The sequence below is a fragment of the Callorhinus ursinus genome, unplaced genomic scaffold (genome assembly GCF_003265705.2).
Source record: "Callorhinus ursinus isolate GAN/ISIS: 27379988/994484 unplaced genomic scaffold, GSC_fseal_2.0 scaffold4, whole genome shotgun sequence".
NCBI classification, from domain to species: Eukaryota; Metazoa; Chordata; class Mammalia; order Carnivora; family Otariidae; genus Callorhinus; species Callorhinus ursinus.
The window spans coordinates 32,095,445-32,110,220 of NW_027397066.1; the positions used below are offsets into that span (position 1 = coordinate 32,095,445).

Below are 14,776 nucleotides of genomic sequence, written 5' to 3' on the forward strand. Positions count from 1 at the left end.
TATATATATATATATATATACAATGGAATATTATGCAGCAATCAAAAGGAAAGAGATCTTGCCATTTGCAACAACATGGATGGAACTGGAGGGTGTTATGCTGAGTGAAATAGTCAATCAGAGAAAGACATGTATCATATGACCTCACTGATATGAGGAATTCTTAATCTCAGGAAACAAACTGAGGGTTGCTGGAGTGGGGGTGGGGTGGGAGGGATGGGGTGGCTGGGTGATAGACATTGGGGAGGTTAAGTGCTATGGTGAGCGCTGTGAATTGTGCAAGCCTGTTGAATCACGGATCTGTACCTCTGAAACAAATAATGCAATATATGTTAAGAAAAAAAAAGATAGAAGGAGGGGAAGAGGGAAGGGGGGTAAATCAGAGGGGGAGATGAACCATGAGAGACTGAGAGACGATGGACTCTGAAAAACAAACAGGGTTCTAGAGGGGAGGGCGGTGGGGGGATGGGTTAGCCTGGTGATGGGTATTAAAGAGGGCACTTTCTGCGTGGAGCACTGGGTATTATGCACAAACAATGAATCATGGAGCACTACATCACAAACTAATGATGTAATGTATGGTGATTAACATAACAATAAAAAAATTTAAAAAAAAGAATGAAATAGAAAAAGGAAATTCGTAGAGTAACATACTATGATTGTCCTCTTAAGTTGAATAAGTACTGAAAATGGTTTGTCACCAGAAGTAAATGTTTTCTAATATTTTTTAAATTAAATTATTTATTTTACAATTTCAAAAATGTCTAATTTTATTATTGCTCTTATAATTGTTGGATATATTCATTCATTAGAGACATATTTATTGAGCACCTACTGTCTACCAGGTACCATGCTAATTACTAAGATTACAGTGATTAACGAAAGTCTACTGAAGCTTACTTTGTACTAAGGATAAAGACAATAAATAAGGGAATAAACATCTAGTATGCCAGGCAATGATAAGTGCTATGAAAAGAGCTTAAAGAGTCGGGGGCTAGAGAACAGGGAGGATATAATTTATATGGAGTAGTCCATGCAGACCATTTTAATAATTTAACAATATAATGACTTTTAATATGTATTGATCTTGTAAAAATAATTACCATAAGGAGTACTTCTCCTCAGAGCTGGATAAATTTTTGAGCAAAACAATTTTTTATTGTTTGGCAAAAGTTGATGAGACAGAAGAAAAACTGTTATTTAAATATATGCTGAGGGGCGCTTGAGTAGCTCAGTCAGTTAAGCAACCGACTCTTGATTTCTGCTCAGGTCATGGTCTCAGGGTCCTGGGATCCGCGATGGGCTCTGTGCTCAGTGTGGGTCTGCTTGTCCCTCTTCCTCTCCTCCTCCCCACACTCTCTCGCTCATAAATAAATAAAATCTTTTAAAAAAATAAATGCTGAATTCCATGCCATGAAAGTATTAATTCTTAATCCTACTACACATTTTTCATAAAGTATGGCCCAAGAATTGAGTTAAAGCTGGGAAATAATTTCTGTAAAGCTCTTTCTAACATGGGGGCTATAACAAGCTACTGTATCAAAAGATAATTTTTGAACTTTTCTTGTCAGAATGATTTTTCTCCAAAGTACCCATGCTTAGACAAGCTTAACCTTAGGCAAAACTGTTAAATAGAGATCTAGCTGTAAGTGATTTTGAGAAAATTCTATCTTTGAAGACTATTTTCTAACTTCACTTGCCTAAATTCTCTGCATTTGTCAGCATTTCCCTTATTCAATTTGACATTTATAATCTTTGTAGCCATATTAGTCTTTTATTTTTTAACTCTTTTATTTAAATATTCTATTTTATTATAACTGTTATTTTATCCTCTAAGTTCTAATTTGTTTTTTCTTTGATTATATTTGCTAGAAGGTAAGAGAATACACTGGCAAATTTTCTAAGAGCTGGATCTTTATTAATTCTGTCATTTTATTTCTTAAATCTTTAGTGTCTCCTCTGATCTTTATTATTTCATGACTCTTTTTAGAGGGCTGATTTCATTTTCATCTTGAGTAGACTGCTTAATGTATGCCTTTCCTTTTAAAAAATCAATGCATTTAGAAAGTTATAAATCTTACAACAGAAGAAGCCTCCCTGCTCCTATGACTATCTGAGCCATCCACGGCACTCAGGTGCCATTCCTTCCCTTTTATCAAAGTCTTCACAGTTTTTTGCTTCAATGATTCTCCCTGCAGTCATCAATCTCCTCTTCTGCGGGATCGTTCTCATCATTCTAATATGTTCCATGTTTTAAAAAATCAACAAATAAGTTAGCAAATCCATTGCCTTGATCCCTCACCTCTTCCAGCTATAATCCCATTCTGCAGCCTCACTGTTCAGATTTTTTTTTAAAGATTTTATTTATCAGAGAGAGACATAGCGAGAGAGGGAACACAAGCAGGGGGAGTGGGAGAGAGAGAAGCAGGCTTCCCCGTGGAGCAGGGAACCTGATGTGAGGCTCGATCCCAGGACCCTGGGATCATGACCTAAACCGAAGGCAGACGCTTAACGACTGAGCTGCCCAGGCGCCCCTCACTGTTCAGATTTTCTGAACAAGTTGTCTCTACAGTCCTCTCTTATTCTTCTCATACTCCATTAACTCTTAAACCCACCACAGTCTGGCTTTGTCCCCTCCCCTTTACTGAAACAGGTCCTATCTGATTTGACAGAATTTTTTCATTGACAATTCCAGGCGACATTTTTCTTTGCATGGGGTACCCAGCCTCTTATTTGACATTGTGGCCATGCCTTTGGCCATGAAACACCTTTATCCTCTGACTTGCCTGACACCAGACCCTGAGGATTTTCCTCTACTTCATTGGTTATTCCTTACCAGTCTCCTTCAGTGGCTTCTCCACTATTAGACTTCTGTTAGAGTTTTTTGGAGCTTGGATCTGAGTTCCAGGAACATTTATATCCAACTATCTGACACCTCCACTTAGATGACTCAAAGGTACCTGTAACTTAACATAATGAGAAATGAACACCAATTCAAAAAAATATAACTAATGAGGAAGTGTGATAAAATGACTGGGTACAAGATAAATGTACTCAATACTGTCATTATAATAGAAATAACCATGTGAGGGGCGCCTGGGTGGCTCAGTCGTTAAGTGTCTGCCTTCGGCTCAGGTCATGATCCCAGGGTCCTGGGATCGAGCCCCGTCATCGGGCTCCCTGCTTGGTGGGAAGCTTGCTTCTCCCTCTCCCACTCTCCCTGCTTGTGTTCCCTCTCTTGCTGTGTCTCTCTCTGTCAAATAAATAAATAAAATCTTTAAAAAAAAAAGAAAGAACCATGTGGAAATGAAACTAGAGAAGAATTATTGCATTTACTACAGTGACAAAGAAAGTAAAAGAACATGATAAAAAAATTTAGTAAGAGGGCGCCTGGGTGGCTCAGTTGGTTAAGCGACTGCCTTCGGCTCAGGTCATGATCCTGGAGTCCCGGGATCGAGTCCCGCATCGGGCTCCCTGCTCAGCAGGGAGTCTGCTTCTCCCTCTGACTCTCTTCCCTCTCGTGCTCTCTCTCTATCTCATTCTGTCTCTCAAATAAATAAATAAAATCTATAAAAAAAAATTTAAAAAAAAATTAAAAAAAATTTAGTAAGAAAAGCATAGAATCTATAGTCACATGATTTTAAAATCTTATTCCTGAGCATGAGATCTGAACAAACTAAACAACAGATATGCTTAGATGTGAAGCCTTAATATCATAAAATGCCAATCATCTCAATTAATATGCAGATTTAATGCAATTCCGATTAGAATCTCAGTGGGGTCAGGGCTTTTTGTTGAGAGGATTGGGTAATATTACTTTAAAGTATATACAAGGGTAAATATCTAAAATTAGCTTTAAAAATTATTTCTTTAAGGTTTATTTATTTATTTTAGGTGGGGAGGGGCAGAGGGAGAGAAAGAATCCCAAGCAGACTCCCTGGTGAGTGCAGAGCAGATGCAGGACTCAGTCCCACAACCCTGAGATCATGACCTGAGCCAAAATCAAGAATCAGATGCTTAACTGACTAAGTCACCCAGGCTCCCCAGCTTTAAAAATTACTTTAAAAGGGTATATATGGAGGGATGCCTGGGTGGCTCAGTCAGTTAAGCATCTGCTTTCAGCTCAGGTCATGATTCCAAGGTCCTGGGATTGAGTCCTGCATTGAGCTCCTTGCTCAGCGGGGAGCCTGCTTCTCCCTCAGCCCCCCCTTGCTTTCTCTCTCTCTCTCTCTCTCTCTGACAAATAAATAAAATGTTTTTTAAAAAAACGGGTATATATGGAGGTAGGAACTTTAACAGATATTAAACTTTATCTTATAGACTATAAATAAAACACTATACTATTGGCATAAAAATAGACAAAGAGTAGAACAGAAGTAGCACCCCAAAATTTATCTCTCTATATATGAGATGCTAATTAATACCAAAAGTAATACCTCAATACAGTGGGAAAAGAGTGGTTTACATTAAAACTATATTGATAATAGAGGGCTCATATTAGAAATAAAAAGGGCTGCAACAAATCAAAAAGATACAGATAATAGGGAAAAAAAATGAAGAGAACTAAGCAAAGACCCTTTCACAAAGAGGATATCCAAATGCCCAGTAAACATAAAAAGTTACCCAACAACATTAGTAACCAGAGAAATGTAAAGTAAAATCAAGTGGGATTCTACTCTGCATCTATCAGCATGACTAAAATGAAAGACTGACAATACCAGTGTTGGCTGCGTGTGGAGTAACTGGAATTCTCATATGGTTGTAGGAGTATAAATCAGTAATAACAGTCAAAATTGAACATATGCATACCTTATAATCTAGCAGTTTTGTTTCTGTATATATATATATACACACACAATCAGAATGCAAATACATGTGCATCCTATAACACAGACAAGAATGTTCATAGTAGCATTACTTGCAAAAGTCTAATACTAGAAACAACTAAAATGTCTGAGCGATAGAATGTATTTTGATGGTTGTATATTTATACAGTGGAATACTATATAGCCATAAAAAGCAGCTATCAGCCGCTACAGACAACAACACAGATGAATTTCAAAACACTGGTGAGATAAGAATTCTTTATGTCAAATTGAATGAAGACGATGACATGATCCTTATGAATTACCACAGGGGCATCTCTCCATGACGTGGGTCCGCACCCTGCACTGCAAGATGTTTGTCATTTCTGGCCTCTGCCCACTCAATGCCTATGGCACTCTCTAGTCATCCAACAACTACAACTTCACCCCCCACCCGCCGTGACTTCCAGAAGCCTTTTTGGGGTGCAGGAGTGGAGGCTCTACCCATGTTGAGAATCACAAGGCTAGAGGGATTGGAGGAGCCTCTCTCTGGGCAGTAATGCCTATGCTAACCTCGAAGGATGAGTAAGATCTTAAAACCAGAGACTTTGGGACACAAACAGCATATAAAAGGGGGAGCAACATAATGTAGACTCTATCTCACCTGACGAAGCAGTGTGTCCTTGTTGGATAATATAAAGTTGGATAGATAGAGCGGAGTTAGAATTGATATGAAGGAGTGTGACAGAGGTGAGCAGACAGGGAAAGTCATTTTACTCTTGAATGCATCCTGCATACTACTGCCAAATTAATTTTCTAAAACATTGCCCTGTTCAACGGTCCACTTAATATTGCCTGTGAGTCTTGACACCTTTGCTTTATGCTCAAGGCATTTTATCTCATCATATTCATTCCGGTTTATGTCTCATTACTCCTTAAAATTAATTAGGTATGTCTGGCTGGCTGATCAAACTGCTATTTTTACCCCCTCTTTCTTTGTCAATATACTCACTTCATGCTTTTATTAATATCTTTCTTCCTTTATAAAATATCCTCATTCTTTCTATACAACTTACTATTCCCAGAGACCTTCTCCCTAATGAAACTGGCGCATACCACTCCACACCATCCCGATATCTATTTCCACTTTCTTAGAGTATTTATGGTTTGTTCTGCCATATTGTCCACAACATTGTAGATGGCTTTTCATGCCTCTCGTTCTTATTTCTCTGAATAATTTTTATTCTTCTGAAGAGCTGTGTAAGGTTAAGATCTGTGCCTCCCAATATTTTTATAAGCCTCCAATGCAGCCTTGTTTTGGCCAGTTGATAATAGGCATTGTCTTTCAAGTGAAATAGCATTAGATATTGAGCACCCTGAAAACTTAAAATCTGTATTTGTAGATCACAGTATATTAATATTACAGCATTGTAATATGTCTTATATTTAAATTACCAAGTACTTTTTGTTTCAGTAACTCGATTTAATTCTTTTTGAAGGTAGGAACCAAGATGTTATGTAACTGTATCCCTCACAATGCCTAGCAGTGTGTCTTGCTCACAGTAACTACTCAGTATTTTAAATTTCGATTTTTTTTTTAATTTGCTTTATCAATTTGCCTTAACTGTAACCATGCTCAGACCATTGTTTTGTTTTGCTAACAACAGAGGGCACCATTAGGATACTTGTACACCCAGGAAATAATCCTGTCCCACTCCTTGGTAGCTTTCTTGAGCCACACTTTCCTCCTTCTACACGATGTCATACAAATTCAGAAATTATACTAAATCAAAGCAGCCCAATCCTAACTATAGAGCAATATTGGCTTCCAGTTATTTCTTTGAAAAAAGAGTAAGTACTCTCATATTTTGATCCTTTGTAGTCTTCAGACTTTTTCTTTCTCCCTCTTCCTAATCTTTGCCCAAATGAAATCTTATCCCAGATCTTACTGTATTAATTAAATACATTCCTTTCCCAAAGGAAGAAGACAGACGTGGAAAGCAACAAACTGGAGCCCCACCTTTGTCTCCCTTCCCCTCCTCCTGCCATCTAAAGAGCACAGCTTGAAAGTCACTATAACTCATCTAATTAAAACACGCTTTTTAAAAAATTATTTTGTGATATCTCATTTGGGAATTTAGTATAAAACTAGAAACATTTTTGTTTTATAGTGATTTTTATGTACAAAGGAAGATGTTCTGGAATAAATTCCTTGTTTCAGCAATGAAAGAGTTAATACACTAAGCAGCAGAGACTGAGATATTGCAAGGGATAGTGCTTTCTGTTTCTGTCATTTGTGGTTTAAGAAAAGAGGGTGGTGTTCTGCATTTGAAAGGACTTTAATGAATGCTGTCAGTGTTTGTGAGAGCTAATGGTCAGTATGGGAAAAGAGAGGGGGGAAAGTGGTCTAGCTGCTTCAGGATAGGTGGATGAGAGTTTGCTCTGATTGAACGGAATGTTCCACCGTGTTTCATCGCTATTCATTCTCCTTTGTTCTTTATAATCTGCTATGTTGGTATAAAAGTTAATGTAGATATATATGTGAACGTGATTTATTTCCTTTCAATCTGTTTATTGTGTACAGCAGGGCATAGACTTCTCTTGTCTTGGTTGGATGCACAAATCTGTGTGCAGTGCTTTTTGCCCGTTGCCTAGACGATCACTTGGTTTCTCTGAGGATGTCTGGTTCTCGTAAAGAGTTTGATGTGAAGCAGATTTTGAAAATCAGATGGAGGTGGTTTAGCCATCAAGCATCATCTAATTCTACAGTTGACAGCCAGCAGGGAGAATTTTGGAATCGAGGACAGACTGGAGCAAACGGTGGGAGAAAGTTTTTAGATCCATGTAGCCTACAATTGCCTTTGGCTTCAATTGGTTACCAAAGGTCCAGCCAACTGGATTTTCAGAATTCACCTTCTTGGCCAATGGCATCCACCTCTGAAGTCCCTGCATTTGAGTTTACAGCAGAAGATTGTGGCGGTGCACATTGGCTGGATAGACCAGAAGTGGATGATGGCACTAGTGAAGAAGAAAATGAATCTGATTCCAGTTCATGCAGGTTGATTATTTTCTTACTGTTAGAAATGGGGTGTGGGGGTATATTCTCTGTAGTGTTAATAATTTAGTATTATTATTTATCTATGATATATAGCTCTACATACATACACATATATAACATCTGGGTATGCGTATATGGTACTTTTGCTAGGGTTTGCTGAAATGTTCCCAGTTTTAATTCTGTAAAATTATCAAGACAACAAGTTGCATTCATTTTGAAATATCTTGTGTTCCATATATAGATATGGCTCTGCCTTGAAAATAATATATAGTAGCAATTTTATGCATCATTGCCTTGCAGTTTGCTTCATTCATTTACCTTCTATAGTCATAGCAAAACTATAGAAGACCTGACATTTTACTTTGCAACAGATTATGGAGTCATTTTTAAATTTTAATGAAAATGAAGGGTTTTATGAGGAGATGTACATTGTAGTTGTCAGTAATTTGTTTTTACACCATTGTAGTTACACTAATATTTTTCTTATGGTTATTTCTCTTTGTCCTGTCTGTGTTGCTGCCCTCTTTCTGAGATGACAGCTACTAATTCCTGTTACCTTCACTACTGAAAATTGTGCTATTTAGGGAAGTGAAGGACATTCCTTCAGGAGAGTATCAGGGTACACAGAGGGGCTATATGTGGTCAGCGGCTAAAAGCAGGGAGAGAAGAAGGGAGAGTGAGTTTGAGGAGAGAACATAAAAAAAAAATTGGTTGATGTCTCAATGACTTTATCCATCTTCCCCTTGGAACCTGCCTTTATCTGAAATGAATTTTATCAATCAGTTTAAACTACTATAGCATATTATGTAACAAGTCACAGCATAAAAATCTTTCTGGTTCATCTTCATGCAAAAATATTTCTCAATATTTAAAGGCTATTGTTTGTCTAATTTGACTACTGGATTCTTTTTTAAAAATTTCTCTGCAGGTTTTGGTAACACTTATAATTTGTATGTTGGTTCTTAATTATAGGCATCATAAGAGATGGAGACAAAATGATTTCATAGATTCAAGTATTTCTTACTTGGGGATATTTATTGCTTTCTTCTTTTCTAACCTTCAGAACATGGAATTCTGAACGGTGGTGTTGGAATAATAATAAATATAGACCAGTCATCTATAATCATTTGTATAATGAAGAGAAGGGCATATCTTTACATAGGTAACTAGTGTATTTAATTAAAAATTTTTTAAATTAGTTTGTGACTTGGCATTAAGTGAATAAGAACTCCAAATAATTTTAATATGGAGATCAGTTGAGTTAGTATGGTTTCATTGCTTTGCATTTTCTTTGGAGACTTGTTGCCATAAAGAGAATAATAATGTATACAGTAAAAGGTTCAGGGTTTATCATTTTCATGGAAAACCAAAAAGTAATCATCTTCCCATTTGAAAATCAATGCAGTGTATCAAGACTATTATAACAAAACCAGAAAAACAAAACATTCATTTATCATAAGTTATAAAAATCTTAACATGTATCTACTACTTGGAGAGATTATACATATGTGAGTATAAAATTTATATACAATGTATAAAGTTGTAAAGGTTATAGACACATTGGCTGGTTGCTATAATTTACTTCCTTAAAACAAAGGTAATATGCATAACTAATGATTATTGAAATCAAGTTAATGTATTCTTTAGTATCCATATCGAAATATCATCTTAGTGGGATATTCATTATGAAAGAAAAAGACTGCCTTTTTTTTTAAGTGAGAGATTGCTATATGCATACTTCAAGAATGTAAAATTGATACTTTTATTTATAGGAGATATAAAAGTAAGAATGATATTTTTAAAAAATCTGAATATAGTTTTTAAAATGCTAATCAAGAAGCTTGAGAAAGTAAATAATAAGATGGGAGTAAATAGTTTGCATCTGCAGTAACCAAACTATTCCTAAAATATTATTTCAAAAATAAAATATGCTTTTAAAAAGTCCCTGATTTTTAGATATAAAAACACGTCAAAGCAACTTAATATTCTCAAAGGTTTGAAATTTCTATCCTAACATCTTATTGCAAAAAACAACCATTCCAGATTTAGAAATGTCATTTGTGTGTATACTACTACTCCTCTGCTTTTTTCTAGATTAAATATATCTGATTCTCACATCTTCCTTCAGTCCTTCAGCTCTGAGTCTTTGATCTTTGTCATAAGGATACATTTATTTGCCCCTAGCTTTTTGATTAAGCGAGCAGTCTCTTTAGGTGATGGCCCTTCTACTGTAAACAAATCAAAAGCTGTCACTGTTAATGTCAAAAGAAGCTACACTGACATTCATCAAATTTTTGTATATAACTTGGACACAAGTGTTTTTCTTTTTCTTACATAATATTTACAAAAAATAAAACAGTAAACATTTGAGTATGTTATGAATTGATATCTTAAAATATTAAAGACGTAACGGTAATACACATGATATATGGAGAATTTCTTATTTAAGCATTCATAATAATTACATAGGTAGATCTCAGACCTTAGACTGAAATTTTGAATTATTAGAAAAAAGGGAAGACAGCTGAGTGGTTTTACCTACACAAAATCCTAGCACCCGCAGTGGGTCTGCACAATTTCAGGCAGAAGTTAAAGGCATCTATGTTGCTTATATGTTTGATTAGTTGCATTCCAACTAGGAGACGTGTCAGCTTCAGCCCTTAGACTTCCGCTAATTTCTCCTGCCACACATCTAAGTGATTTAAAAGTTTTCATCTTTTGGGGGCACTTGGGCGGCTCAGTCGGTTGAGCATCCAACTCTTGATTTCGGCTCAGGTCATGATCTCAGGGTTGTGAGCTTGAACCCCACATCAAGTTCTATGCTGAGCAAGAAGTCTGCTTGGGATTCTCTCTTTCCTCCCTCTGCCCTTCCCTGCTCGTCTCTCTCTAAATAAATCTTTAAAAGTTTTCATATTTTAATTTTGATCTTAGGTCTGTAGCCTAGCCAACATTTTCTCCATGGGAATTGTCTTAAGTCATTACTTCAATATTGAAATGCAACCCTTATTTTTTACACTGTGAGGAATTTTAGACCCTAAGTGAGGGTTGCCAGTGGGCAGTAGGTTCCTAAGACCTTAATTCAGGGTGAAATTCTTATGAAGGCTAGGAGAGTTTCCATTGTGACCCACCATGTGACCATAGTACAAACTCAGTTTGCACTTCACTTGATTTGCCAGCTTTGAAATTATATAATTTTTAACATATTGAGGGAAATTTCATTATTTCAAGCTTTGTTTGTAAAGTTTAATATTTTATATGTCAGATTTGTATGTCACATTTTTAGTCAATATGTGTAAAATATTACTGTACTTCACAAATATTCAGAAATAATAATAGCTAATACTAGCTGGGTGCTTAGTACCTGTGGAGCACTGTTTTAAGCATTTCAGTATGAATTCATTTAGTCTTCACAACAAATTTCTGAGATAGCCACTGTTCTCATTCTAATTTTGTAGATGAGTCAATGAGGAACAGAAAGGCTAAGTAACTTGCTCAAGATTAGTAAGTGAAATAAAACTGCATTTAAAAAAATAAACTTTATAGTTTTACAACTGTTTTAGGTTTATAGGAAAATTGAAGAATAGTATAGTGAATTCCTTTATACCCCATACCCAGTTTCTCTTATTTTTAGTATATTAGAATGGTACATGTGTTACTATTAATAAACCAATATTGGTACATTATTATTAACTGAGGTCCATATTTTATTCAGATTTTCTGAATTTCTACCTAAAGACCTTTTTCTGTTGTAGGATCCCATCCAGAACACCATGTTACATTTAGTTATCATGTCTCCTTAGGCTCCTCTGGGCTGGGACAGTTTCTCAGACTTTCCTTGTTTCTGATGACCTTGGCAGTTCAGGGAGTGGGGTCAGATGTTTTGCAGAATGTCTTACTCAGCTGAGATTTATCTGATGTTTTTCTCATGATTAGACTGGGGTTATGAGTTTTGGGGAGGAAGACCACAAAGGTAAAGTGCATTTTCATCACATCATATCAAGGATCCATACTATCAACCTGAATTATTGCTGTTGGTATTGACTTAATCACTTGGAAGTAGCCGTGTTTTGACCCCAAACAATTAGATTTCCTGCTCACATGCCAGTCTGTGTGTGACTGTTTCAGCTGTCTGTGACTTTCATCGCCAAGTTCAACTTGGATTAACATAATAGTTAATGATTCATTCTCACCACTTTCACCTTCTCTTCTCAGCTAATTTTCTTAGCCTGGTTCTTGAAAATGCCAAGCCTGGTTGGCTTACAGGTATAGTCTCTTAATAGGGCCACAGCTCTTTACCCACAGTCCTCTATCTGACCCGTGATAATTGGTTGCATGTCCCCGTTTCAAAGGCAGATATACGCACTTTTCTTTGACTCCTCTTGAAGGCGCGGAGGTCCTTCTCTCCCAACAAGGCGGTATCCTCACCTGTTCTCAAGTGCTACCTCCTTTTTCTTGCCCCTCGTCATGTTGTCTCTGCATCTCCTTGTTTGAACCAGTGTATTAATTCTGGTACAGTTTGAAATTAAATCCTCAGCATTTCCACGAATTCTGCTTCCAGAGATGGCAAAGAAGTTCAACTCTATCATACTTGTATCTGGGAAGGATATATGGCATGTCCTGCCTTACACGTATATGCCCAAGTCATGGCGTGAATTCCTTTGACAAAAGCTATGGAACCTCTTCCCACAAGACACTCTGTGTGTGCACATGCAGGTGTGTGCGTGTATGTGTGTGCACGTGTGAGTGTTAAGTATTTTGTATACCGTTCAAGGAGTTTGTGAACCTTCTAAGGCATCTCCGTCTGCTGTATCATTCTGCCTTCTTAGCTTTAAGCAACTGAAATTGACGGGCTGATTTAAACAGAATAGGAGTTTATTGGAATCCTATTAGTTCTCAGAACTGCTGGGAAAGCTGAAGAATCAGCCTAGGACAAAGGATAGGCACTTCAGTTGCACAACTGGCCTTTATAACTCCAGATTTTAAAGGCAGAAGAACCTGCCTTTATGCCACTTACTGCTTATATTTCATTTTTTCCATTTGGAACTAGATAGTGAGGTTTTATATTTTTAATATTAGGTATATTAGGCATGAAAACAATCACACCCCACATATACACCAATGCGCACACAGCCATATAATTTGGTCATTTACCTTTAGGGAACCTATTAGTAGGGAACAGGCTAAGATGATATAATAAATTCAGAAAGACAGTGGCTCAAATAAAATAGAAGTTTATTTCTCTATCTCCTAACAGATGGGCAGGTGGCTCAGGGCAGATAGGTGGCTCTGCTTCACAAGTTCCCTCAGTGACCCAGATTTCTTCCATACTGTTTCTCCATCCTGTAGGGTATTATCCTTTTTTTTATGTTCAGAGCTAGCTTACTCAACTCCCCCTCTGCATTCTAGCCCATGGGAGGGACCAGCAAAAGGGAGGACATTAAGCCAATAACGTAAGTTGCACGTATCAGTTCTGCTCACATTTTGTTGTTGAAAACCGAGTCATGTGGCCACAGTAGCCATGTGTCCGCAAAACTCATTACTGTAGTGGAAGGAAAGAATGATTTAGGAGTCATAATCAACAGGTGCAAGAGGTGAAGACAGCTGAACAGAATTCTTCAGATCAAATTTTTTAATTAGTTTTTTTCCACATTATGTAATATTTTTACCATAGAGACATTGGAAGATAGAGATAAATAAAAACAGAAAAATAAAAAATCACCAATTACCCTGCCACCCCAAAATAACAACCATTAACGATTTGGGGGAGTGTCCTTCCAGTATATTTTCTATACATGTATAATAAAAATATATATTTTTAGAGTGAAAATCTGAACCTTCCTGTAGATACTATTTTGTAAACCACTTTTTTGCCCTAATGTAAATATTAAAATTAGGACTCGTTTTGTCACAAAAGACAGAAGCCCAACTCAAAATGACTTAAGCAAAAACTAGAAATTTTTTGGTTCCTGTAAGTAATAAATGTAATATATTTATATATTTATATATATTATATTTATATATTATATATTTATTATTTGTATTTATATTTATTATTTTTATAATATATAATATAAATATATATAAATAAATAATATAAATATTTATATTATATTTAAAAATATATATTTATATTTTAAAATATATATAATATATAATAATTATATATAATAAATATATAATTATATATATTAATTATATATATAATAAATATATACATTTATATTTATATATAATATAAAAATAAAAAATAAAACATCCAGAGATAGAACTTAGCTTTATTTGTGGCTGAATCCAGATACTCCAGTAACACCAGAAATCGATTATTCTTCTTGTCTAGATTCTGTTTTCCTCTGTGATGGCATTTCCTGGGCAGGCTCTCAGTGTGGTAGCAAAAGCCACTAGCAGCTGTAGATTTACTTTTTATCAGCTTAGCAACCTCAATGGAAAGAGAGTGATTCTTCCAAGAGTGCCAACCAACATCTTGAAACTGGCTCTGATCGGCCTTGTTTGAATCATGGGTTCACTCAAACCAATCGTAATTGCCAGGAGGTATGATAACTTTTACTAGCCAGGTTCCAGGCCCTTGTTCATTTTGGTCCAGGGGAAGATTCATCTCTGCCACGCCATGCGGACTAAGGTGGGGAATGTGTGGTTTCCCAAAAGGGTAGAAATGGGTCTGTTCCCATAAGAAAGAGTCCCGGAGAGGCAAAACCAATGTCCACTAAAACAGTTTTCCATGTCATTAACTGTTCTCCTATCTTTTTAGCTGGTTGCATCATCCTCCCATGCACAGATACACCTTGTGTTAAACCAATGTTCTTTTTCTTTTTGGAATTTAGACTGTTTCCAGTATTTTCCTGTTAGAAACAACCTGCAATAAACCCTCCAAGTAGTGCGGTCTATATACCACAGA

General features: G+C 36.3%; 1 protein-coding gene across 8 annotated transcripts in view; it reads left to right on the forward strand.

Annotated features, from left to right (window-relative positions):
- Positions 1-14,776, forward strand: part of KLHL5 (kelch like family member 5) — a 92,599-nt gene that overhangs the window by 21,459 nt on the left and 56,364 nt on the right. Inside the window, exons 2-4 of one of the 8 annotated variants that reach the window (XM_073891542.1) lie at positions 5,137-5,555; positions 7,390-7,863; positions 8,927-9,025. The exons of 4 other annotated variants lie outside the window; for them this stretch is intronic. In XM_073891542.1, the coding sequence (XP_073747643.1) occupies positions 7,484-7,863; positions 8,927-9,025 (479 nt within the window). In that variant the 5' untranslated portion in view covers positions 5,137-5,555; positions 7,390-7,483. Of the gene's footprint in view, positions 1-5,136; positions 5,556-6,941; positions 7,864-8,926; positions 9,026-14,776 lie in introns of those variants that run through there. 3 more of the 8 variants (XM_073891543.1, XM_025887363.2, XM_073891544.1) reach the window with 3 other exon arrangements.